The following is a 27,711-nucleotide window of genomic DNA, read 5'->3' on the forward strand; positions in this document are numbered from 1 at the left end:
GAAGCCTACAGAGAGGATGACTTTCCCTTGGTCGAGGAGGACTGTGTGAGGGATCGCTTAAGCGATCTGGACGTCCACAAATCCATGGGCCCCGATGGAATGCACCCACGAGTGCTGAGGGAGCTGGCAGATGTCATTGCTGAGCCACTCTCCATCATCTTTGAGAGGTCCTGGAGGACAGGAGAGGTGCCCGAGGACTCGAGAAAGGCCAATGTCACTCCAATCTTCAAAAAGGGCAAGAAGGAGGACCCAGGGAACTACAGGCCGGTCAGCCTCACCTGCATCCCGGGAAAGGTGATGGAGCAGCTTATCCTGGAGGCCATCATGAAGCAAGTGGAAGAAAAGAAGGTTCTCAGGAGTAGTCAGCATGGATTCACCAAGGGGAAATCATGCCTGACCAATCTGATAGCTTTCTACGATGACATGACTGGCTGGGTAGATGAAGGGAGAGCCGTGGATGTTATCTACCTTGACTTCAGCAAGGCTTTCGACACAGTCTCCCATGATATCCTCCTGGGGAAGCTGAGGAAGTGTGGGCTGGATGAGTGGTCGGTGAAGTGGATAGAGAACTGGCTGAATGGCAGAACTCAGAGGGTTGTCATCAGCGGCGCTGAGTCTAGTTGGAGGCTGGTGACAAGTGGTGTCCCTCAGGGGTCAGTACTGGGCCCAGTCTTGTTTAACTTCTTCATCAACGACCTGGATGAAGAGTTAGAATGTACCCTCAGCAAGTTTGCTGACGACACCAAACTGGGAGGTGTGGTAGATACACCAGAAGGCTGTGCTGCCATTCAGCGTGACCTGGATAGGCTGGAAAGCTGGGCAGAGAGGAACCTGATGAGGTTCAACAAGGGCAAGTGCAGGGTCCTGCACCTGGGGAGGAACAACCTCATGCACCAGTACAGGCTTGGGGTGGACCTGCTGGAGAGCAGCTCTGAGGAGAGGGACCTGGGTGTGCTGGTGGACAACAGGTTAACCATGAGCCAGCAGTGTGCCCTGGCTGCCAAGAAAGCCAATGGGATCCTGGGGTGCATCAAGAAGAGTGTGGCCAGCAGGACAAGGGAGGTTCTCCTTCCCCTCTACACTGCCCTGGTGAGGCCTCATCTGGAGTACTGTGTCCAGTTCTGGGCTCCCCAGTTCAAGAAGGATGAAGAGCTACTGGAGAGAGTCCAGCGGAGGGCTACAAGGATGGTGAGGGGACTGGAGCATCTCCACTACGAGGAGAGGTTGAGGGAGCTGGGCTTGTTCAGCCTGAAGAAGAGAAGGCTGCGAGGGGACCTTATAAATGCCTACAAATATCTGAAGGGTGGGTGTCAGGAGGATGGGGCCAAGCTCTTTTCAGTGGTGCCCAGTGACAGGACAAGGGGCAATGGGCACAAACTGAGGCACAGGAAGTTCCGTCTGAACATGAGGAGGAACTTCTTCCCTCTGAGGGTGACGGAGCACTGGAACAGGCTGCCCAGGAAGGTTGTGGAGTCTCCTTCTCTGGAGATATTCAAGACCCGCCTGGACAAGATCCTGTGCAGCCTACTGTAGGTGACCCTGCTTCGGCAGGGGGGTTGGACTAGATGACCCACAGAGGTCCCTTCCAACCCCTACTATTCTGTGATTCTGTGATTCTGTGAGTACAGAGGAGCCCACGTGGGAATCCCAGCAAGTTCCCTTGAAGATTTTGCCATGGAAATTTTAAAGCAAACAGTTCAAACTTATGGTTCAGTGGACATCCTAAACTTAATGCACACAGAAGAGATTTTATCTGCAAAATTCTGACATCTACCATATAGATCACTTTCACACCAGTTGGTTATGTTCCTTCTGCCCTATGCAATGTTTTATTTAACAAATTACTTTCAGTAGACTCAGTGAATATGTTTTCAAATCAAACAAATCTTCCCTTACTCTTCGGTAGAAATGGATATAATCAGAGTAGCAACAAAACACTAAGTCACCTACCAGTTTACAGCCATCTTCACTTTTAAGTTCTGATCATCTTCAGGTTTGGATAATTTTAAATGTAAATTTTTACCGAGCAGTCAGTCTGCTTCACAAATTTAGAAGCACTGTTATTTTTTTGAGCTTTACTAAGTAATTTCAGACCCTGGTTTAGCCTCCTAATTAACCACAGCAGTGTGTGAACAACTATGTTCCATGAAGCACTACGAAGATGACTACGATTCCATATATTTAAATATCTTATCCAAGTGGGGGAGAGCTTTATAACCTCTAAGGGATACGTCTATTATACTCTTGTCTTTCCCTGGGGAAAGGAATCTGAGAGTAGGAGAAATAAATTAAATATAATAGTATGATTCTTTTCCTTTACAACCATCAATTCCAAATTTGAGAAATTAAATTAAATTTACCAGTGCTGCGCTGCTCAATATTATCATAAAAATTATAAAATTTTCAAACCAGCTATGTTTAACAATTCTGTAGCAGGTTTTTCTAAAATTCCACCAAGTTCTGCCTGGAAACTTAGTGATATCCACTACACAACACCGGCAACATTCAACACAGCCTGAAAAGAGAAAGAACAGCATATTGGTTCCATGGAAAATGCGGAGACATGGAATCTAAAAGGTGTAAGACATCCTAAAATGAGCTTCTACAGACTATACAAAGAATGTCCTGTTCTACTTATGTGGTGATGCTGTGGCTGAAATGATCTAAAGCTAAAGAAAGGACAGAATTTGTAGGCCAAAATAATCTCTTTTGATAGAGCAACTCATACATGGAAAAAGCAGAGCAGCTGCCACTACTTCCATTTTAAAAAAATACTTCTATCTAAAAAAATTGCTTATTTTGTTTTCTGCATTCATTCTTTTTGTTTTGCAAAGAGGTATTACCATACTAGTGGTTTAGTAGGTTATTATTTTTACTGATTAATTCACTTGATTGCACTGCAGAGATGCTACAACTAGATTCTCTGTTCACTGCTTTTGCACCATAAACATGCTTCTTCATTTGTCTGTAAAGGCAGTGGGATCGAACCATGAGAGTCAATGGAGTCTAAGGAGCCGTTCAGGCAATCAAAGGTAGGTGTCCACACTGGGATGAGCTGTACAGCCCTCTGAATTCCATTAGCTGTAGTGACTGGATATTCATCCACTGTACTGGGAGCTCAGACAAAGTCAGCTGAAGTGCCGTTTAAGTTACCAGGTACTGACATACATATCCTAAATGGCCTCCAGCTGCCCCTTCAGAAGTGCTTTGAGTGCCTTTGCTCATGCAGACACCTACAGTCTGATGCCTCAATATAAGACTGAATCACACTCCAAAGACGGCATTTTGCTACCTACACACAGGTGTTTAGAAACATTTTAGGCCTCTCTGGATATTCTACAGCTTCTGTTACAGTTCTGCCAGTTTCATGCAGTTGCCTTGCATACTCTCAGGCATCTGATACCGTACTAAATGCCTGCGTTCAGCCATCCCAACCCTGCTCCTGTTCTGTGCTGGCTTCGGGTACATTTATTTGATTTTCATATTTATAAACAAGTGTCTCAGGCAAACTGTGTCCGTCAATTTGTAAATACTCCAAACAGATATCTTTGAATACTGGTTCATTTTGTGGCACTGCAACACATAAAAGGTTCTTACTTTCTCCAAAACAGTCCTTAGGTAAGTGCGACTTTTTAGGCTGGGAAAATATCTCCAGAAGAACATCTGGATCCACAGTGCTGGCTTCAGAATAGCTACCAGAATCACATTTCTGCACAGGAGAAGGGCAAAGAAGACAATTTATTTGCTTTCCATTAACGTTACCACATTTAACATAAACGAAACTTATCACCCACCCCCAAAAAAATCTGCAGTATATGAATTATCGTAACATTTCTGAACTACCAAAATAAAATTATAAATAATAGGACAGAAAAGGCTAATCCCTACTCTTTGTTTCTACAGCTTTAATTTGATAGGTTTCTTTGTTTCTTCTAGTCGACTACATTAGCCTTCCAGGAATGAAAATGTTTAGAAGAGCTTATATTATGCTACAACTTTACTTTACAGAAAACTGATCTCTTCATGCCAATCCAATTCTCTTTTCATTTTCAGAGATACAAACCATGCCTCAAAAGGCTTGAAGATGCGAAGGCCTAGCAGGAAAGAAATGTACGTATGGACTATGCATCTCAAAGAATTGTAGTTATTGGTAGGTAATGTACACACCTATAAAACTAAGGACAATAAGGAAAACAAGCATAAACAAAAGGAATAAAGCAATCTATCACCCATAAAGTGTAAGTGCCCCATATGACATGGAAAGGGAAGGTATGAGGACAGGGACAAGAACTGCCTCTGTGACAGCCGTGCTGCTCTACACTAACTTAAGGTTCTAGGGAATCTTCAACATAAGCAAAAACACAATTATTTAAATTCATGGGCATTTTAATGGTTTTAATATCAACTTTTTAATATAAATATCATTAATATAAATTAGAACATGGAGATGTTGTAGTGGGGCCACAGGAGGGTCACAAAGATGATCCGAGGGCTGGAGCACCTCTCCTATGAGGAAAGGCTGAGAGAGTTGGGGCTGTTCAGCCTGGAGAAGAGAAGGCTGCGGGGAGACCTTACAGCAGCCTGTCAATACCTGAAGGGGCCTATAGGAAAGATGGGGAAAATATTTTCAGCAGGGCTTGCAGTGATAGGACAAGGAGCAATGGCTTTAAACTTAGGGAGGGTAGATTTAGACTGGATATAAGGAACAAATTTTTTACCATGAGGACAGTGAAACACTGGAACAGATTGCCCAGAAATGTAGTAGAGGCCCCATCCCTGGAAACATTCAAGGTCAGGATGGACGGGACTCTGAGCAACCTGGTCAGATGCCCCTGCTCACTGCAGGGGGTTTGGGCTAGATGACCTCTGAAGGTCCCTTCCAACCCAAAGCATTCTATGATTCTATGATTCATTCTATGAACAAGCAAAACTTCTGGCAACTTTATCTAAAACCAGAAAATGCTAAAGTGGTTTGACTTTTGGAGGTAGTAATCCAGAAAACTGGTGAACTTCCATTTAATTTTCTGGGTCATTGGAGGAAAGTCACGATTATTCACCTTTTTTGATGTGGAACTATACTGTATTAGAATAAGCTAAGTTTCTAGACCAGAAAAAGCATGGTTATTTTTGGAACTGTTTCTAGAGAACAAATTTTTTGCATCCAAGGATGACAGCAATCAGAATTATCATCAAAAATGAATGGTATGTATCAGATATGTTTAAAGTAAGTGTTTCTTGATTAATTTCTGTTTACTTACTTTATACTAAATAACATATTAAGTTACACTGTTAACCATGGCTGTTTCTGAAAGACAAACCTCCACACTTTAAACTACTACTACCTCTAGAGAGATATACCATCTTCACAGGGATTATACTCGCTACTCTTTGGAAAACCTCAGCTCGTCCTGTTGTTGCTGAACGAGAGGACTGCTGTGATAGTTTTCATCTCTAGCATACTCCACAAGACGATAAAAGTTATAATTACCTCTTTTTGTTCTTTCTTTCGGTGTGTTTCTGGAAAACCACTTATACTTTCAGAAGTCCCAGAAATCTGACTGAAGCCACTTGAACTCTGGCGCTGCTCTCTATGTCTTAATCTGTTTCCCTGCATGAAATAATGCAAAACAGTTGATTTTCCACATTTTTCTTCCTGACAGTCATTCTTAAAAGTCAAAATTCTTTAATGGAATCTAAACCATCTACAAAATTTTGCATTTTTGTCTTTTTACAGGTAATTAAATGACATCTCTAAAAAGCATGTAAAAGAATGGTTTCTTCCTCAATTTCAAATACTATGGTCCTGTGGTCATGCTATGGACATGTACCATTCCTCAAGATCTACATTTAGCACCCTGATGGATTCCTGCATCCAGTTCACTATGTTCTGATCAACCGGATCAGTAGCAACCTTTGCAGCTGGACTCCAACGCTCTCAGGTCTCTAGTTACAGGCAGAAGAGCTAAGTGATCTGCATCAGCTCTTAGTACTTTCGCCACTATGAATTTCAAGCTATACCAGATTCCACTGCAGTGGTGAAAGAATTTCTGTCATCAAATGCTTATGGAAAATATATTTCAAACAGCCACAGATGATTCTAAGGTGACCAGCAATTACTGCTTCTTTGAGAACTTTCCAAAGATATTCCACTGACAATGTCTTCTCTTATGACCAAAAACATAGCAAATGGATCCTAGCAGTCCACCTAGACACTGAACATATGATAATCCATCTGAAAACGCCTGCTTTTGACTTTTCTGCCATGGCATAATAGTAGGTAACTGTACTTTGAATCCAAATACCTGTTCTGATAGATTTAAAACAGACAATCATAGAATCACAGGTTGGAAAAGACCTCTAAGATCATCAAGTCAACAAGTCAACCATCAACATGGTGATATCACAATCATAACACAACTGACACGCACAGAACACAATCTTTAACAAGCTAATCTAGGTACAGTATAGAATCATAGAATCATTAAGGTTGCAAAAGACCTCTAATATTATCAAGTCCAACTGTCAACTCATCACCACCATGCCTGTTAAACCACATCCCGAAGTGCCACATCTACACGCTTTCTGAACACCTGCAGGGATGGTGACTGCACAACTGCCCTGGGCAGCCTGTTCCAATGCTTGACCACTCTTTCAGTAAGAAATTTTTCCTAATATCCAACCTAAACCTTCCCTGACACAACTTGAGACCATTAAAGTCATCAAAGCCTACCACCTGAGCTTGCTGCTCACACATTTGGATATGTTTTTTACAACCCCATATTGCCAGATACTTACACCGTCACTTTTACCCAAGAATAAAAAAAGCACAGTTGCAACATCTTAGAAAAGCTCATTCCTACTTCACAGTGGTAGCTGGAGAAATAAGTAGAAATGAATAAAAATACTTCAATAAAAATCATAAGCTACTCTAAGAGGCTTTCTGTCTTGCTTTATGTGAAGAATCTGCAAAACAGCTCATTCTGTTGTATAAGCCAGTTTCTATCGGCAATTCCTTCAGCAGAGTTCTGAGAAGCGTTAATATTCTTTTTCTTCACCTTCTGACAAAAGATTGCAGGGAAGGTATATTGCAGCCTGCTGCTTCTTATTACTATGCCTGTGAATAAGGCAGGCTTCTAAAAGACATCAGCTTGAGGTCCTTGTGCACTGAGCTGAGCTGAAACTGCTACTGGGTGTTTCATACACAGCTGCAGTACTGTCAATGGGCTAAAAGGTATCACCCTTACCTTCCACGGGCAAAAAAATTTATATAGGAATAAGAATTTCAGAGGACGATCCAATGATTCTGAACTAAAATCATTCATGCAGATGGATCATCGTACTCAAACCAGCATTCACATCCTTTCTAAGCAATCACACCACATATAACTAATGTAATGATGCTGTCACAAACAGAATTTCATTAAGACACATCACCCCCCTCAAAGGAAAATAATCGGGTAAAATTTAATTCTATTACAAGTATAACATATCATTAGAGAGAAGAAAAGAAAGCAAAAATAAGGAAAAAAAAAATCAAGAAAGCCCAACGGGAGAAAACATGAAGAGGAAAAGCTGACAATGTGCAAGTATATGGACATGCAGCAAGGGACACTATTGAACGCAGTGAGGACACAGAGGGTTTAACTCAGTCGATTACCCTAAGCTGCTTTGTGTCTTTTAAGATACCTTGGGGTACCCAAGACATACACATGTCATAGTTAAATACTATGACATAGTTAAATACTAGCACAGGATCTACAGGAACCAGCAGACAACTTTTTGGAGGTGCAATTAGAAGCCATATGAGACAATCCAGTACTTCAAATGGCACTTGACATCTACGAGGCGAGTTGTATGTGGAATCTTGAGATTCTAAATGGAGTAATCTGTGTCTGACACCTAGTGTCATCTGACGTGTTTCTACTTACTCCTGGCCTCCAGACTCCCAAAAGAGCTTCTATAGCTCCTCTGTCTTATTTGTCCGTCCAATGTGGATGTGACAGACACCTGAAGTATCTCAAACATCCCTAAACTCCTATGTACAGGCAAATGAATTGCCCCATTATTGACTACCATGGCAGCATAAATGCCTCGCTCACATGCAAAAATCTATATTTAGGTATCTGCATTTAAGTGTCTAAGACTTTAGCTTAATCCTGCCCAACACAACAAAATCAAGAAATATAAAGAGGAGTCCAAAGTATCATAGATGTGAATAGGGGATTAAAAAAAAATTAAGAAATTATTTTTTAAGGTGAAGCTTTTATTTGCATTCCCTTTGGATTCCATGCAACTGAGAAATAACATATAAGCAACACAAGAGCCCTGCCTTCCAAAAATTCCAGGTGCCATCTATAAGGCAAAGGAGACAAAAAGAAAGAATGTCTGTCTTGATCAAACTTCATTTAGCAATTGTCAGCAATAAATGAAAACAAAACAGACAGATGCAGAATTATGGCTATCAGTGGCAAGAATGATGAGAAAGTAGATATTCAATAACTAAGACTATTTGGTAGCTCTTGTGTTTTGAAGCAAGTAGAAGAACAAAGTAAGTAAAATGGCAGAAATGACAGAAGGGATAACATTCACTGCTGAGTCTTCGAGTTTATATTTACAGATGCAAGTTACAATAATTTTTCAAATACTAGTATTCCTTACCGGTTTTCTGTATTTTATTTCTGTGCATGCACTGTATTCATCATCACCTTCATCGGCGTAAGTCTCTGCTACTGCAATGGGAACACAGGTACTAGGACTAGTTAAAAATTCTTCATATTTCCTTGTTATTGAGGAACTCTCTTCAGTATTGTAATACCCAATGTCAAAGCAATTGTTGTCTATATCCTTTCTGACATCTGTCATGGCATAGTTATTTTCCTCTGTGTCTTTGGTAGAAATTTTCACCAAAGTCTTCTTTCTGGATGTTGTTTTGGGGCTTCGTTTCATTATTTTGCCACAATGATCGCAAATTCTGTCTTTCACAGACTGCAGGCACTTGTGAATCCGTGCAATGGCAATCTGACATTTAGTCTTTTGTCCGGTTTCCTCTTCTCCCACTGAGGAGTCAGTACTGAATGAACTCAGCAGCAAGGCAATGAATAGGTTGAGCACCTTAAAATAGTTAAAGTAAGTTGGAGACATTACAAGTAACAGAACAGACATTTCAGAAAACTCTCCTTAGATTAAAAAAATCTCAATCTCGCTTTTATCAACCACTGCAATGATTTTTTTTTTACTATTATACTGGAATATGAATATAATATGATGTGGCTCCTTTTGAAAGGAAAGGCAGGAGAAAAAAAGAAAGAAGTGAGGGTTTGGGCATATCAAATACATTTTCGCATACTCTGATGTCCATAATGTATGAGGAGGTAGATATGTTGAAAACCAGCAGAAAAACATAACTTTTAATAACACCTCCATCAAAAAGGTTCTGGTATAGACCAACAAACCAAGCAGATGAAAAACATTTTGTCTTCCAGTATACATGCATTAGATCTAGTATATGTCACACAAAACAGAAAATCTGGGTACTGTAAACTTTTGATAATATAAGTTGGTAAGCATTAAAAGCACTGAACAGTTTTGTTATTTTATCCTAGCAACACAAAAGATCAAGAAATCAGACACTTAACTATTGAAAGCACTGCACTTCTACACTTTTCATAGAAGAAATAATTTTGTGTATTTTGCTCAGCAGCTACCTCTTATGTGAGAAAGTCAGGGGAAAAGGAAAAAAAGACTGAAGAAAAACACATATATTAAGTAACATCCAGAAAAGAGAATAGTGTGAATACTCTTCAAATGACAAAGTTTGCCTTGGAAAAAAAAAAGCCAGTATAATTGGATGCGTTCAGTAGGGACTGAAAAATGTTGAACTCACCACCAGGTTTCCTACCACGAGGACTAGCAAGAAAATGGGAAGACACAGCCCTTTTCCAGCCACTTCCATACATTCCCACATGGTTTCAATCCATTCTCCACATAATATTCGGAATATAATCAGGAAAGAATGACAAAAATCCTTCATATGCCAGCGTAAATTCTTATTGGTGCTTATTTTACTGTAATTAGTCTCATAACAATTGCCCAAAACCTGCTTTCCTACTACAGCAAAAATAAATACAGTGATAATCAAAACCAGAGTGAGGTTACCCAGAGCACCAACCGAGTTTATAATAATTTTCATAAGAGTATTTAAGGCTGGCCAGGACTTTGCCAATTTGAAGATCCTAAGCTGTAAGTAAACACAAGAGAACAATGTGAGTGGTGAATACTGCATAGGTAGCACAGCAAACATAAAAATCAGACCCAGCATTTATCATGCTGTCTTTACTTCAGTAACACCATCATATTTTCCCCCCCAAAGGAAGGTTTTTAATTGTTCTGGTCCAAAAGCATTGTGCTTAAGCTCAGATGGCTAATGTCACTGAGAACAGAGAACTGCCAAAGGAAGCTTTCAAATTGTTTGCACTAAGTTAGATACAAGCAGGTGTAAGTCTATTAGTATCAACAGCAGTAATAATAGTAATAATAATAAAGTGGCTTATAGGTACTCGGATGAGGCTCACGAAAGTCATTTTGGACTAAATCAAATGTAATAAGACAAGACTTGAAAAAAGAATTTTTTCTACCACTTGCCCAACAGACTAAAAATATGATCTGAAAAGCCAGATGGGATCTATTCTCTGCACCCTCATGAGTGTAAAGGACATTTTTAGTCAAATTAGCATTCAGGGCTGTTAAAATCTCTCAGTCATGATACACAAGAAGAAACAGAATTCAACTGAATGTCTATGCGTGATTTCTCTGAAAAGCTACAAAGAATGTTAGAAATAATTAGTAAATCCAGCATTCTAAAAACACAGTAAGGACATAAGCAAAAAACTAACGTTATACATAGACATCTCAGAGCTATGCCTGCTTTTCCCTAAGATGGAGGAAAACCTTGAGGAGACCTCAAGGCTAAATCTAAGCCTTGAGGAAGGCTATGTTATTTTACAAATCTCAACTCAAAAGGAAAAGCTGTGAAGGAACCTTTGCTATCCTTACGCTCATGCAAACACTCAGATAGTATCTTTTCCTGATTGAAGATTTGAAATGTAGTTGAGCAGTGCCACTCTGCAGACCTAACAGGGAACCACTGAACTCTCTGCTAGATCAAATCTCCAAGGAGGTGCACTCTGCCAGAGGATTTGTAGTATCCAATATACACAATAAAATAAACATATTTAATATATTCTTTAATATTCATTTCATATTTGCTATAATTAAACGTTCATGTTAGCTTACTACATACTAACAAAGAGAACTGATTTAACAGATTTGCCAGTAAAACAATTTGAGGGTATTTCACTGTGATCTTTTACAAATCTAAATAACACATGTACTTTTAAAACAGAATAAAGAAATAATTACCAGCCTGAGAGATGACAGATTTGTTTGAAAGCTTATTAGGCCAATCATAACAACTACACTATCAAAAATATTCCATTTTTGCTGAAAATAGTTGTAAGGATCTAGAGCAATGATTTTCAAGATCATTTCTGCTGTAAAAATCAGAGTGAAGACCTGGAAAGAGGAAAAAGAAATTCAGAAAAAGTCACTGAAAAAGTATGTCTCCTTATGGGACTGTTCCAGCATAAATATGGGGTTGTAATTCCATATTCACTCTAACATAGGCCTAACTTACCTTGTCACTTACGTAAATCATGTGTTGGTAATTGGAATGCATGCCAGGGTGCTCCAGAGCCATGAATATGGTATTCACAACAATGCAAACCATGATTAAGAGATCAACAAACGGATCCAAAATTACCAATTTCACCTTCTCTTTCAGTACTCTCCAGAATGGACAACAATTCCAAATTAGATACTTTTGAGCAGAACGTTTCCATAATGAAGGGCATTTCAGTTTTGACTCTTGCAGTTCTAAACGACAAAGAGGGAAAGTGACACACGAATAACCTTATGTGGAAGTTCATAGTACGAAGGAAAAAACAGTCAGTCATAGAAAAGTTTGAAAAGAAATATCAATCTCACGGGAGCAGAATGGCATCATTGAAAAAAACTGTTTCACTCATTCTACACAAACTAATCACAGGCTAAAGGAAAACATCAACAAATATAATAATTACAGAAACAGGTGATATTATCCACCTCTTCATATTTTTATTATACTTTATATTTATATTTTTATTTTCACTTATTATTTTATACTTTATTTATACTTTTACTTTTATTATAGCCTTGTGGTACTCCACTTGTTACTTGCCTCCAGGCAGAATACAACCTGTTCACCAGACATTTCAAGCCCAAATATCCAACCATTTTTTTGACCAGCTGGTTGTCCAGCCACGCAGCCCATAACACCTAATTTGGATGAAAAAAATACTGTGGGAGACAGTGTTCAAAGCTTTGCTGAACTCAAGTTAACAAAAAAGTTGCAGGTGTGATTTACCCTTGATAATCGCAAGTTACAGTTGCAGTTCCATGAGATACAGAATATTTATTTTACTGAAACTTACATTTGATTGTAGCATAATTTTCCCTAGTGACTTTTAAAATTATGATGACTGTTTGTGACATTTTGATCTCTTAAATCAAGTTACACAATCACCATAGGAAAAACACTAAAGAATGACTTACGTAAATTATCTGTAATAACAGTGGCTGCACTCATCAACCTCTGTCTTCGAAAGGGATCACTAATAGAATCCACTGACAATTCGTAAGACAGCAGTATCTGCTTCTTTTGTTAGAAAGATAACAGAAGACAATGTAACAAGGGAACATGAAGCAATGGCAATATAAAAATTATGTTCTGCATAAGCTAAATATGCCTTTTTCAATACACACTGTAAGGAAGGTTTTCCTTGCTGAAAGAATGTAAAACAAAACAATCCAATATCATGTGTTCACCTGTGAAGGATATTTCATCAAAACCAGTAATATTTTTCAAGAAGTTGTTTCCTTCTGAAAATATTTAACAACAAGAATAATGACTTTATAGAAGCAGTACAGACTCCTTAACAGGGGAGCAAAGGAAAAAAATCATTCCATCTTCCCAGTGACTGATAAATAGAACATACAAAAAGAACACTGGTGATCAGTTTTAATAAATCATTGGCTATTTAACTATATATTTATTAAAAAGTTATTCAGTGAATCAAAATTATCAGTTTTCCCAGACCTATTAAGCCTGTCAAGATCTATGCTAATAGTGAACTGCCTAAAACTAGGAATGGGACTACTTTCGTGGCTGCAAACAACAGGTGAGACTCTGAGGTAGAGAAAAACAGAAAGAACAAAGATTCCAGTATCAGGGAGGACATAATAAGAGCTACCAGCTCACAGGGAGCTATTGACTGACCACATCATAAGGCACAGTACCTTAGTATACCCTTTCAGCACAACTCGATTTGCTTCATTTTCTTTTTGTGGGGAGGGTATACAAGTAAAGATATGTCATATTACTACTTCAAACTTCTACACTAATATGATTTTTATGAGCATATTCTATAAAACTGTTATTCAGGGAATGAAAGTGATATTCTTGGCATCAGGGGTTTAATAGTAATTATTTATTTTTGTCTCTGGTATTTTAATGACTTGAAAAGCTAAGCAAAACTTACCTGATAGAACTGTCACAGAACAGACATATAAAATTAATTTATAATACAGTGCTGCAATGTTCATTTATCTATCTGTACTTTTTCAGAACCTAAAAGACTCAGTTAGACTATTCTAATTACAACCCAGTAACCAATGCAACTTTTCCTTTCATTCCTTTCTGTAATATTTAGTGCCTCAGAGGAGAGAAAACTAGAAAGGTCTGTGTGTCAGCCTGACTAAAGTCCTCAGTCTTCTTGTTGAAATTCACATCTGTTCAGAAGCATTCAGAGCTAGTGTTTTTAGAAAGGTTAACAGCATTCATCAACACTGAACTGGTTACTGCTGCTCATCTATCTTTAGCTGAAGTAAATAACCGGCGACAACAAGTTCTTTGACAAATTTGGATTTAAAACAAGGATATGCACTAGACAAATAGTCCATTCAGGTTTTTATAGAACTCATCACGTTCTACCAAAGTGTTTCTACCCAATGTGCTTCTTCCTTTTTGACTTAGCATCTTCAGCATCTCTTTGAGATTAAAGTAGAGAGTACGTTGTTTGAAGAGTCCTCAGCTGCAGCAGAGCTAGTACCACCAGTAGTTGCCGTAACTTGGAACAAACTGTCATGTTTGTTGCACATTGTACTTATTTGAGTAATGGTAGAACTCCACATCACAGCAGCTCACCCTGCCTGGGTCATGCTCTCGGCCTTCCTTTTTTTCTTTTTTTTAAATACGAAATACCAACACTTCTAGGACAAAGTGAGAACTGTGATGTAGGGGAGTGAGAGAAAGTGAGTGCACAGGTGGAGAACTCTTGTGATTAATAAATAGCTTCTTCTGCTGTCAAATGATCATCTGTACATGTCAGACGGCATAAGACTACAACAAGGATCTCATCCAGTCACAATTACCTGGAGCTGGGTCTGGTGACAGTGTTCCTTTTAAGTACAGCAGAACCAAACTAGGTCACAAAATGGTGTATCATTGTTAACACAGCAAGGGAAACATTAACGACACTCTGTAAGAAGAAAATACTATACTAAAGGAGACGACAGATGGCAGTTGCTGCCAAGTGGATGATTCTGACTCCTTTGGCTCAGACACATAATTTAATATAGCTAGGATCATGGAATTCAGAAGAAATTTCGACCATGCTGGCTGCCAGAATGAAAGCCTAATCAATTTTAGCTAGGATGCCACGTCTGATAAAAACTCCCCTACATGGACATTTTTGAAAAGGAAGGAAGTTGAGCCATTATTCCTTTCCTAAACTGGAAAGTTTCAATTTTCTATGAGATGGGTGGGAACAATTCTGATGTTCTCCCAGAAGCAAGAGCGAATCTGCCACAAGATGGAATAGACTATCGTTGGGGGCGGGATGGGGGGAAGGTGGAGGGTCATAGAAAATGTGTTGGGAGACAGAGGGGTGAGGGATAATATAAAAATGAACAGTGTAAGTTTAAGTGATGATTTCCAGCTTTCCACATCTAGAGACCCTACTCAATTATGGTAAATGATAAGCAAAGAAATGGAAGGAAGAAACACATCTGAGAAGGTGAATGAAGACTGTTTTGAAATTCCTGCCTGCATGATCAAAGGCGTGGCTGGGAACGAGAGTTTCAATCAAGGTATTATTTGGACATAAACAACTACTTCTGCACCATCTGTTTTTCCAGTGGACCCTATTTGGTGTAACTCACAAGCCTGTACTGAGATTGGCTGTTGCTGAACCAGGATGAGGGCATTAAAAGATTTCTTTTCAGATATTGTTGAAAATAACTCAGCAATATGAATAACTGACTGAGAATTATTTCAGAAGATTCAGCTCAAGATTAAAATGCCTAAATATAGGCACCCAAATGTGGATGTCTGCATAGAGCCAGAGAAAAACTAAAGTTGGGAAGGTCCTTTAGAAGTCCTTCCACTCCATCACTCAAAGCAGGGCAAACTTCAACTGCAGGGCCTTTTCCAGCTATGTTCTGATTATCTCCAAAGACGAAGATCCAAAAATTTCTTGGGATGATCTGTTCTAATGTTTATCCTCTGTCACTGTGACTTTTTTTTTCCCCCTTAATAACTAATCACAATTTTCGTTGTTGCAACTTGTTCCCCTTAACTTTCCATTGTATATCTGTAGAAAGATCTTGGCTCCTTCCTCTTTATATACTCCCATTAGATATTAGTAGACAGCAAAAATCAGATTATTCCCTTTCCCTTTTCTCCGTCAGGCTGAACAAACCCAACTTCTCCATCCCTCCTCACATATCATGTGCTACAGCCCTTTAATCATCTTGGCGGCTTCCACTGGCTTTGTGTGATATCTCAACATAATCCTTCTACTGGAGAGCTCAAAACTTGACAAAATAGCCCAGGTGCAGTCACACACGCACTGGTCATGCCAAGTGAATATACACACATGGACTAAATATTGAAAAGGTAACAAATCCCTAGTCTACATGGACGCTGGACCATAGGTAACATGATAGTAAGGACTGCCCATGAGAGATACGGTATTTTGCCAGTGTCAAATGTACTGTGAAAAAACACCAAGGTTAAGCTAAGTAAGAATTACAAGTCTTAATAGCAGTTTCTTAATGAATTTAGAAAGGAGTGACGAGCAGGGGGATCTTTTCCAAAGCCAGAAGTCACTGCTGTAATCAGGATATGAAACAGCACGTGTGGGATTCAGTCTAACGTTCAGACATCTGCATTTAATTTGTCCATGTGCACAGTGCATCTGAAATCCCATTATAATCAATGCACTTTTTTTTATAAGTTTGATTCACTGAAACATAAGTGTCTGAAGCCATCTGAGATGGTCTGTTGAGACATTTGGTATCTATCTCAGACATCCAAAGTCTCAGACTAAGCAGACATGACACATCATGTCTGTAACCTTCTGTAGAGTAGGTGGAGGCCAAGTAAGACACTCTAAAAATCCTCTAATGCCACTAGGTATCATTTTGTGACCCAAAAAATTAAATCTCCATTCAACTCTGGGAGTTTAGAACATAAATCAATTATAGACATCTGCAAACAAAAACCTGGAGCACAATCCAGTTGCCTAAATCTAGGAATTTAGTAACATCTGAGATGCCATAATGTATTTAAGATATCAACACAGTGCTGGAAGATGTGCCACAGACACCAAAGATATCCAGGATATCCAATCTGTCCAAGAACATCCAAAATGGCATTAGACGCTTACAGTTAGACAGGAGAATCACGCCCCTAACATTAGAAGTCTTCGTACTGAACTAAATCCAACCCTAAGCATTTAGGCCAGAGAATTAGCTGTGTGTACAAAAAAAAGGAAGGTTAGATCATTAGGGAAATTCGAAAACTTACAGCATTTGATCTGGTTGTTTATGCAGCACAACAGAGATGCCAACAGATCTTACCACAGTGGCAAGTGCGGAGGGCTACAATGTGTCATAAGTATGCTACTGGCAGCCACTTTCCTTTCACGTCCATATAGTGTTGTAGCCCTCTGGTCCCAAAATCTAACTTTCAGATTGCTTTAAAAAACAAGTCAATCCAATGCATGCAAGAAGGGCGGGGGGCGGGGGGGGAGGCGAGGAATTGCAAAGGAAGAAGGCTTTGCTGCTCATCAAATTGTCATACCACATGCAAGTGTAACGAATATATCTTCTATTTCAAATACATACAAGTTTCTTGTGGCAGTGACCAGGCTGTGAATGAAATATATCCTCTTTGCCATGATCACCTATAATTAAGCTTTGACTTAAATTAGGGGTTTTTTTCTCATTCTCTTTTTCTTTCAAACTTTTCAGGTCAGCAACTGACATTTCAGGTCTGACATTCATGGCCGCATCACTCTCTCCAGCAGCCAACATCTGTAAAAGAAACAGCAAAAAGTCGGTCTGTTAATAGAAGGCAAATGGACCCGGATCATATACCGTTTAATCATTAGGCTATCTGAATGCTTTGCAATAATAATTCTTACCTTTCAAATGTTAAATTACTACAAAGAGTTATGAATAACACAAAATGTTATTCATAATACTGCAAGATATAGCAGGGTTACTTATTAGCTACTAAAATTAAAGTCTGTCCTCGCCACTTTAGACATTGTATTTTGTATCTGAATTACAGAATATCAAGGTGTATGCTTTTACTCTCCTTTTCTTGCTTTGGAAAGGACCTTGAGCCCAAAGACAACAGAAGACTAAGGGCTCAAACTAAATTCTAAAATGTTAAACCTTTCTTAACCACTAATCTCATTGAAAGAAAAACAGAAAAAGCCTAAGTAAAGCTTGGCAAGCTAGAATTTCAGACTGAGAAATATCACAGGCCTGTTGACATCTGTAGAGGAGGAATTTGGTAAACCGGTGATGCCTTTCATTCAATGATGAAATTGGATAGTTGCTACAGAATATTTGTATGTCCTCTTACAAGTCTGACTTCTCTGATTGTTAGCAGTAAATCAGAGGTATCTTTTATAAAAAGCTAGAAGATAAAATATCTTACAGTAACTTTCAGTTTATCTTGTTGCCTCAGCTCAGAGCTCCACTTCTCAGGAATAAAATAAAAACAACAAGATGATCTCCAGTCCCCTACAGGCTAAAGAATGAATGAATCTAGGCAATACTGTGCCAAGAGGAAACACTGTAGAAATCTGTTGTATGTCTATTAGCTCTTCAAACTGACAGCAAAGATACTAACATAGTCTCTGCATGCCCTTCTACATTAATATGGAACTAATGCCATTAGCCTGGCTAATTCCTCCTCTTGCCAACTAGTAGGCCTTCTGTATGCAATCACTCAAAAAGAGGCATGACACCCCTTAAACAGCTCAGTGCAGTGGCTCTCTGAAAGCTTGCATTTTCAATGAATCCTGAAATCTATCGGCAGCAGAACTTCCATTCTCAGGGAACTGTAGAAAAGACTACTTTTCTTATGGATGCAAATTTCTCCACTCGTCCTGCCCTCATCAGACTGCGCAGTAATAGCAAGCAGGAATATCCAGAGAAAGGACTTTTTGTACACAGCAGTAGTGGTAGTGTACAAGGATGGGACAAACCACAAAGCACAGGCACCTATGCAATACCATAAAAGCTATATACTTGCCAGCAAGCCATTCCTATACAATGTCAGGTCTTCAAATCCTAAAACTTAGTATGATTCAACTTGGACTCGTGCTGTTTGTTTGTATCATGGAAATGTCTACAGATATTTCGATATATATATACTTACATGTGTATTTATAAAGAGATAGAGACAAAAAGAAATTAAGAGAAAGTACTGTAAGAAGTACATTTATTTAAAAACCTTATTTCCCTAATTCACAAACAGAAGAAAACAAAAGGAACCACATGTTACATATTCTATATAATAATTTACAAACCTGTTCTTTCTCTAGAATTTGTCTGGCATCCTGAATTAATTTTTCCTTTGCTGCTGTTTCAGCAAGAGTAGCTCTATTTTGCTCTTCATATGCCATGGTTACTACAGCCAAGATCAGATTGAAGAGATAAAATGAGCACAAAAAGATGACCCCCATAAAAAATAAAATGTAGTTCTTTCCAGATGTACGGATAGTCTGCGAGAAAAGGGCAAAGGTTGCAATAAATTCTTAAAAACACATTTACAATAGAATTTCAAGCTAACTTTAAACCATTAAATTTCCTATAGAATATAAATGTCAACATACTGCACTGTTTTCTTTAAACAACAGTAGGATCTACCTCCGGTCTAAGTCACACAGAAAGTCTAGAATTGCGTCTAGTTAGGAGTTCTCCTGGCCTTCAAGTACATAAATTTAGCTCTTAACAACTTCTCTGTGATCACACAATATTTTCCCTTTATGTAACAGATGATAAAACATTTATAATGATGCCATGTATTGCAGAGAAGAATTAACAAAATCCATTCTTAAAATTAAATTAAATATTTCCCAGAAAATTGGGCAAATGATCATTACAGTTTAAGTCATGAGAAGACAAATTCAGCTGTAAAGAGATATATAGGTGACTACAGAAGAAATTAATAAACTCAGTAAAAAGGATGAAAGCTAGGATTATCTCAGTAACCATGAAAGATGTTATAATTAGTGAATCAGAGGCAATATTTAGACTGATACCTTATTCTCACATTTTTTAAATGGCAACAGAGGGGACAGCTCAAAGTTAAGCTCTGAGACATTAAAAACTCAAAAACACGTGACCTCCAAATGGCAAAACAAGGATGTATCCACTTAAAAAACCTCAGTTAATAAAGGTTGCTGGGAAAAAGCTGAAGTGGACTATATGAAAGTTGTAGAGCAAGGAAGACGATAACTGCCTTCAAGAGAAGGCACTGCATAGATGTAAGGGTTCCAGAAATTTCTCTACATGCAATTTTTGTATTATTTTTGTCAAAAAACACAATTTAAAAGTTATATTCATCTCTCTGAATCAAAACATAAAGGCTTCAATTTTTTTTAGCACCAGTTGTCAAAAAATCTGAAATGTAAGTGTGTATGTTGAGCCAAAAGGTTTGGTGAGGAGTCAGGACTTAGAAGCAAGAGAAACTGAGTATGTAACCAGTGGTCGTATCCCCTGCAGCAGCAGCGAGCTCACCAGCGGGATCTGCTACGCACCCCAATCCTTTGGTAGTTACATATTGACATTTAACTATTAATCACCGACCCGAGTGTGTTCTCCAACAAAACCATGAGCATTCACAGCAGGATTGCTCCCATCCAACGTCACTTGCACAAAGTGTTACAACTTAGTCACTTGAAGCTACTGCCTTAATATTCATGTCGATTTTAACAGAAATTTGGTATCAGTAATGTTAAAACATGAGCAGATTTTTCTAGCAGATATAAAGCTCTAAACTGCATGTCTAAAGTCATTCTAGCAGATAATAAAAGTACCTACCTGTCTGTAGAGACGCTCCCAGTTATCCTGTGTCATCAGACGGAATAAAGAAAGGAAGGCCCAGCCAAAATGATCAAAACTTGTATAACCAAAGTCAGGATTCTTCCCAAACCTCACGCAGCTATAGTTTTCTGGGCACTCATTGCTAACCACAAAAGAAATGTTAAACAATACTTACTTGCAGCATTAAATTGTACTTGAAAGCATCCAGTACACATCAAATATAAATTTGTTTCGTCTATCCAAAAGTCTGTTTCATTATTCACCAATATAATTCTGCTGGAAGGGCTGATCTATATCAGAAAACCTTAGAAAGCCATTTACCTAGTCAAACAAATTAGACAGAAGCTGTAGTTCTGTCTAGTTTCTGACTAGACAGAAACTCTCCACTGATGTACGATGCATTCAAACAAATACATAGAGTGGGGAAAAAATGGAAATATGTTTACATTTAAAGAATTCACCAAGATGAGGAGAGGAGAGTTTGTTCATATCTCACAACTCTTTACTGATCTGTTCCCCTCCTCCTTTCTATCATTCCACATTACCACTGTATTACCAGTGGTTAGCAACAAAGAACATATATAATTGTTTGCATCCTAGTACTTTACTTCATGCTTTTTCTGATGTGAAATATCTGGGTTTTAACTTAATAACACACACACACACATATTTCACCCTCCTGAAAAATCATCACCGTTCCTTTAGGCCAAAAATAAAACCACAGTACATCTGGAGGGGGGAAAAAAGAAAGTACTAAAACCGTTCTGTTCACTTACTGAGAACCTGAACTGTACCCACAGAGCAGTATTTCAGGAGAATTATTCATTCTGGCGCAGATATCTAATAAAAAAGTTCAAGGAATTATAAAATCAGAAGTTGTCGGTTCCTACCACACTGACATTAAACCATACATTACTGCACTTTACAAAACAGCTGATGGACCAAATCTCCATGAAGGGTTCCTTTCACAGAAAAGGGTGTATAGCGCTGTTTCTCAGCAGATCTATCCCTACATCAATTTAAAGAAAAAAAATTAACTGCATAACTCACAATGTAAGATTCTATTTGATCTATTGTAAAAATGAGAATCTCTGTGAGAAGTAGACAAAATCCCTGAACAACATAGCTTCAGTGATGGAAAAAATCATTCTTTGTGCAGTACCCCTAAAATTAGCAACCTTGTGCAATGTGCGTAGGTAAAGAAGCAAATGCTTACAGAAAACTCAGTTCCTCCTGTTCCACAGACTGCTAATCTCTCTCCAAATCCCACATTCACTAATCTCACATTCAGTTGTCCCAGAGACTTCATATTACTACTTGTGCAAATGTAAGGATATGCCCTCTTGTGAGAAATACATGCAACTATATTTTAACATCTCCGTGAAAAAACAAGGCATACATAGGAAGATACACAGATTATGTAAAGGGAAAAAAGAATTAAAATTACCTTCACTATTTGGTACATATATCTTCGCTTCCTTACATAATGCGTCATTGTATGTAGTATTATTGAGGACACATTTGGATTTTAAATTGCCCATAAAAAGCTGGAGGCCTATTAGAGCAAATATACTCAAGCAGAAAACAGTCAAGATCATCACATCAGTAAGTTTCCTAACAGATTCAATAAGTGAATTTACGATGACTTTCAGACCTAGAAAAATAAGATTCAATAATATGCAAAATTATAAGAGGAATGCAGTAGTGTTCCCATACAACAATATACAACAGTTGCAAGCACGTTAAAAACAATCAGTGTTAATGGCTTTGTAACTTCAGAGTACTAAAAGAGGTAAAATAAAGCATAGGAGTGAGTAAAGTGTTTTTACTTAAATTTCCTAAACATAAATTATTTGGCTTTTAGTTCCTTCTAACACTAATTCTGCTAACAAGAAAACTGTAAATAAAGATGCCATCTAAACGAACTCTTACTAACATTAATGAATATGGACAGATTTCTGTGCTTGATTAACATTAACCAAACACTTCACAGTGTGCTAAATCTACATGACAATAAAGGATAGCTTCTGCCGACCTCAAGGAATTCTGTCTTAGAAGACAATGCCTTACAGATGTCATCAGTTTAAAAGCAAAAGAACATTTATGACACCAGGAAGGGAATAAATGCATGTTGGTGACCACCCAGCAGGAAACTAGCTTGGCAGAAAAGGACCTGGGGTTCTGGCGGACACTAAGATGAACATCAGCCAGCAACACACCCTTGCCACAAAGACGGAAAATGGTATCCTGCACTGCATTAGGCAAAGCATGGCCAGTAGGTCGGCAGAAGTGATCCTTCCCCTCTGCTCAGCACTGGTGGGGCCACATCTGGAACACTGCATCCAGTTCTGGGCTCCCCAGTACAAAACAGACACGGGCATAGTGGAGAGAGTCCAGCAAAGGGCCACAAAGATGATCAAGGGAGTGGAGCACCTGTCCCATGAGGAAAGATTGAGAGATCTGGGACTGTTCAGCCTGGAGAAGAGAAGGCTCAGGGACGATCTCATCAATGTATACAAACAGCTGCAGGGAGGGTGCAAAGAGGACGGAGCCAGACTCTTTTCAGTGGTGCCCAGTGACAGGAACAGAGGCCACGGGCACAAACTGAAACACAGGAGGTTCCCTCTGAACATCAGGAAACACTTTTCTACTGTGAGGGTGATCGAGCAGTGGCACAGGTTGCGCTGTGGAGTCTCCATACTCAAGAGATATTCAAAAGCTGTCTGGACACGGTCCTGGGCAACCGGCTCTCAGTGGCCCTGCTTGGAACAGGGGGGCTGGACCAGCTGACCTCCAGAGGTTCTTTCCAACCTCATCCATTCTCTGATTCTGTGAAAATGGGTTATATATAAACTGAAGACCAATATTCTGGCAGAATAACTGAATTTGAAATATGACACGGGCAGAGAGTGGTATCCAGGATTTTCTTTGAAGTCTTTCATAATAAAAAAAGAAAGTTACATTTAATCTGTTCTCCACAGTAAATACAAAAGAAAAAGTATTGATAGATGGTTTTGACATTAAAAATTAAACACGTCATATGTTTAATTCCTGTTATAATTCCATAGCAAAATAAAAAATATATTTGTAATCACATAGAAATGGTAAAGTTACTATATATTATGACAATGGGATATATAGTCATTTATAGATTTTCAAACAAGCTTTTGCAGTTAGATTCTGAAATCCATTCTTTGGTAACCTAAGCAGTGACATGACTTACAAAAACATCAAATATCTGGACTGCATATGCAAAATACTATTGATGAAAGTATTACGCTCAATACAGATAGCGACTGTGGTCAGTAATCAAACAAAGCTCTGAAATATTGTGAAGTCAGCATTCTGGGATATGAACCACAAAAGATTAAGCTAATGAAGTATAACATGAAACCAGAAATATTGCGGTATAGCCTCGTTATGTTAAGATAATGTATTGAATAGGGTGTGCTGCTCAGGAAAGACAAAAGACAAAGGCACTGAGCTAAGTAAAGTTGAACACTAGTAATGGGATAGAAAAAGCAGAAAATAAAAAAAATTGCCTGCATCACATTTTGAGGAAAGATGATAAAAAGTACTCTGTGAGGATGCCACTGAGAGTTGCCACAGACTGCAAAACAGTCGCACCTTGGGATCCCATTAACCATCACAAAAAGCGACCAGAATACTGAAGACAAGAACAGGAGAGGAATTAGAAATATCATACTGATGAAGCTGAGAGAAAATTAGCAAGATGTGCTGTTCCTTACCTGGTATTACTGAAATAGCTTTCAAAGTCCTCAGTACTCTGAAAGTTCGAAGAGCTGAAATCTTGCCCGTGCCTTTAGACAGAGTAATATATCTATAAAATTAAACCACCATGTAACTGAACGACAAAGGTCTAGATTTTCAGAGCACATGCACACTGAGCACGTGTCAATCATGTCCTATACACCTAGTCAAACATGTCCTATACACCTAGTAGGTGTCTAAATTTAGGAATATAAGTCCATTTCTAGGTACTGATATAAAATAATGAGACTTTTGAATACTGCCTCTGGAAAGAAACACTGCAAGTTTTTACTTAGTGTGGATTTGGATACTTAGATTTTGAAGTGGTTATCCATAAAAAAGTCAAATAAATATAAAATCTTCAATATCCTAATCACACCCTCGCATACAGAGGCTCATCTGATTCAGACCACATGCAAGTACAGGTTGCAGCTATCTTAAAACTACACAACATATGCTTTAGAAGAACGTTGAGCAAAACTAGGTTTACAGTATGTTAATTCTATACGGCATCGCTCTCTAACTTTTATTTAACAGTCATCTATGAACCTAGTGAACCTAGCGAAACTAGTTTCAATTTAACCATTTCAACAATTTGAAAATTTCCAAAAATGAGGATTTTGAGAGTTGCATATTCTATACAGCACTTTATCATTAACAGGTTACCTCATATTTTATAAGACTTCTTTCACATCAGAATGAACATGAACTGTGACTCATCTTATGGCAAGGTTATAAATGGTAACAGAATTCCGTAACATATTAAGTCTCAATAACAGAATTGGAGAAACATTGCTTAGAAGTGACCTTTGGAGGTGACCTAGGCAACCTCCCACTCAAAGCATGACTTATGTCAGCTATCGAGCAGATCACTTTGGCTTTGCCTAGGCTGTAAGATTAAACAGCTCTCAAGTGTCTTAAGTAATAACTGTACTTGAGCTCACTGCTGAGCTAATTTCCAAACACTTTCATTTATTGCATGATAGGATCGAAAAACCCCAGGAGATAGTATATTGCAAAGTGTTTATATCTGCTTGAACACGAATTAGGAGTATGGGTAGGGAAGTAGGACCATAAAATGAAATTGTTCATACAACTGTCAGACTACTTGATAGTTGCTGATGCTCCTTAGTGGTTTATAGATTACCCATAAGAAATCTTTGTTCATATACATATATACGGGTGTGACGACATCTAAGTACTCAACCTATTTACAAACAAGGGAAAACCAGGCAGGGATCTGATAGCTGATAACAGCCTTTGCTACAGGGCCCCTGAGATGGTGACGTTTAAGACCCTGAGAGAATTAAGCAAGATGAATAGCAGAATAAAAATCTTGGGACTTTAGGATAGCAGATTTCAGCATGTTCAGTGACCTGAAACTGTCCCAAAGGCAAAAGTGGCCCCCAAAACAGCTGGCTGATCTTTATGGGTATTTTCTTCAAAGCACAGGAACGATGCAGTCTACTCTGTAGAAAGTCAAGTGGATGTGGCAGAAAACCAGCCTGTCTGAACAGGGAGCTGCTGAGTAATCTCCTATTCAAAAAGAATTGTGCAGGAGGTACAAGCAGAGGTAGCTCTGGGAAGGGACGCTAACACATTGTCAAGCATGCAGGGATGAAGCAAGGAAAGACAAAGTTCAGCTGAAGCTGGACCTAGCAAGGGGTGCAAAGGGCAACAAGAAGGGCTACTTTCAGTGCATCAGCAGTGAAAAGATGACTAAGGAAACTGTGGACCTGTTGTTCAAGGAGGCAGGCAACCTAGTGACAAAGGACATGCAAAGGCTGGAACTACTCAGCACTGCCTTGATTTGGTTTCTACCAGTGCAGTCTGCTCTCAGGCCTCCCAGGTCCCTGCGTCTAGTGTCAAAATTTGTGGAAGCGAAATATTATCCATGCACCTGTGTGCTGTGATCAAAGGGACAAAGCTCAGCTGGCAGCTGGTTACTAGTAGCATCTCTCATGGGTCAGTCCTGGGGCCAATACTGTTTAATGATTTTATTAATATCCTGAAGAATGGAACAGAGTTTGCCTTCAACGAGTTCACAAATACTAAGCTGGGAGGGGGGGGAGCAGTGAATATACCAGGTGGTGAGGCTGCCATCTGACAATTTCATTTGGTGCCCTAGGACTCATTGTAGGAGAAAAAAAGAAATTATTCATGCTCTTTTTGGCTCTGTGCCACACACTTCAACCATGTTCATGCTCTGTACTTTTTTCATAAGAGTTCTACTCTATTTGGTTTCTTATTATGTGGAATAGAAGATATGCATCTTCTCTGTATCTATTTTAATTCTGTCATCTTTTGAGATGTCAGGAGCAGAACTACTCGTAGTCCTGAAGAAAAATACAGGCCATACAGTGAAATAATGACGTGTTCTGTTTCTTTCTTTATTTCTTAACCACAGTGTCCTCATTTTCTATTTCCTTTTTGGACCATGACTGCATGCTGGAGTGGTGTTTTTGCAAGACTGTCTATTTTAATTCCATCTCCCCAACAAGTGCAAGCTATTTCAGAGCCCATAACTGAATGCAAAGCCAGGTCTCTTTTTCCTTGAGCATCACTTTACGTTCTTGGGATTTCATCTGCTGTTTACCACTATGTCATTTGACACCTTGTGACCCACTTTGGATCCTTCTCAAATGAGTTTCATCTGATCCAGAGTACAACCAAGAGAATACAAAGAGGCATGATTGATTTCAGCTGTCTTTGCAATCACTTCTTAGCAAAATCTAAATATGTACCAAATGGAGAACAATCAAACAATTCTAAACTGAGCTTTACATTTAGGTCTTGCTTTAAGGTCTATGACTATTCTTCTCTTTGCAGATATGCAAAGAGTGATTCAATCACAGCAGCTCTTAAGCAGGTAGGATGCCAACCACTCTACAGAACTTCAGCAATATCAAGTAGCATTTTATCTGCGTGTTTGTCCCTTGAGTGTAAAAGAACAACTGAGTTTTACTTACGTTATGACCATAACGAAAAGATCTAAGCAGTTCCATGGATCTCGAAGAAAGGTAAATTCATTCCAGATAAGACCTCTTGCTAACAGTGCTACTAATAGTTCACCAGTATATATGCCAGTAAAAAGATATCTGAGGAGGAAAGTGTATATTAAAGTTACAGAAATAAAAATACTAATGAGATGATTGAGACACTTTCAGGCACATTTCTAACTTTTCTATGATTTAGTCACTGGATGGAGATGAAGGTAGAAAATGTGAAGTAAAATAGACAGGTTATATTACTTTCAGAAACATCATGGGTATAAGAAGATGCCTTCCTGAATTTTAGTACCATTTCCATGTAAATCTATAATCACTAATGTTCATATCAGCATACCACACTATTTCTGGATGAAGGATAGCTCACATTTCCTTATGAAAAATATTTAAGACTGTGTTTATGTTCTAAAACAGGCTGGAAAATTTCAAA

The 27,711-nt window shown here is 38.7% G+C and overlaps 1 protein-coding gene across 1 annotated transcript in view; it reads right to left on the bottom strand.

The window, feature by feature from the left end:
- The window catches only part of LOC104337205 (sodium channel protein type 5 subunit alpha-like), a 45,785-nt gene that overhangs the window by 14,065 nt on the left and 4,009 nt on the right, over nucleotides 1-27,711 (bottom strand). The window contains 14 exon segments of the mRNA XM_075417930.1: nucleotides 2,361-2,515; nucleotides 3,598-3,709; nucleotides 8,659-9,111; nucleotides 9,884-10,237; nucleotides 11,419-11,571; nucleotides 11,693-11,931; nucleotides 12,649-12,751; nucleotides 17,284-17,472; nucleotides 18,984-19,178; nucleotides 20,500-20,644; nucleotides 21,279-21,342; nucleotides 21,950-22,156; nucleotides 24,252-24,343; nucleotides 27,243-27,371. Of these exon segments, the coding sequence (XP_075274045.1) occupies nucleotides 2,361-2,515; nucleotides 3,598-3,709; nucleotides 8,659-9,111; nucleotides 9,884-10,237; nucleotides 11,419-11,571; nucleotides 11,693-11,931; nucleotides 12,649-12,751; nucleotides 17,284-17,472; nucleotides 18,984-19,178; nucleotides 20,500-20,644; nucleotides 21,279-21,342; nucleotides 21,950-22,156; nucleotides 24,252-24,343; nucleotides 27,243-27,371 (2,590 nt within the window).

Source organism: Opisthocomus hoazin, chromosome 4 (assembly GCF_030867145.1).
Source record: "Opisthocomus hoazin isolate bOpiHoa1 chromosome 4, bOpiHoa1.hap1, whole genome shotgun sequence".
Taxonomy (NCBI): Eukaryota; Metazoa; Chordata; class Aves; order Opisthocomiformes; family Opisthocomidae; genus Opisthocomus; species Opisthocomus hoazin.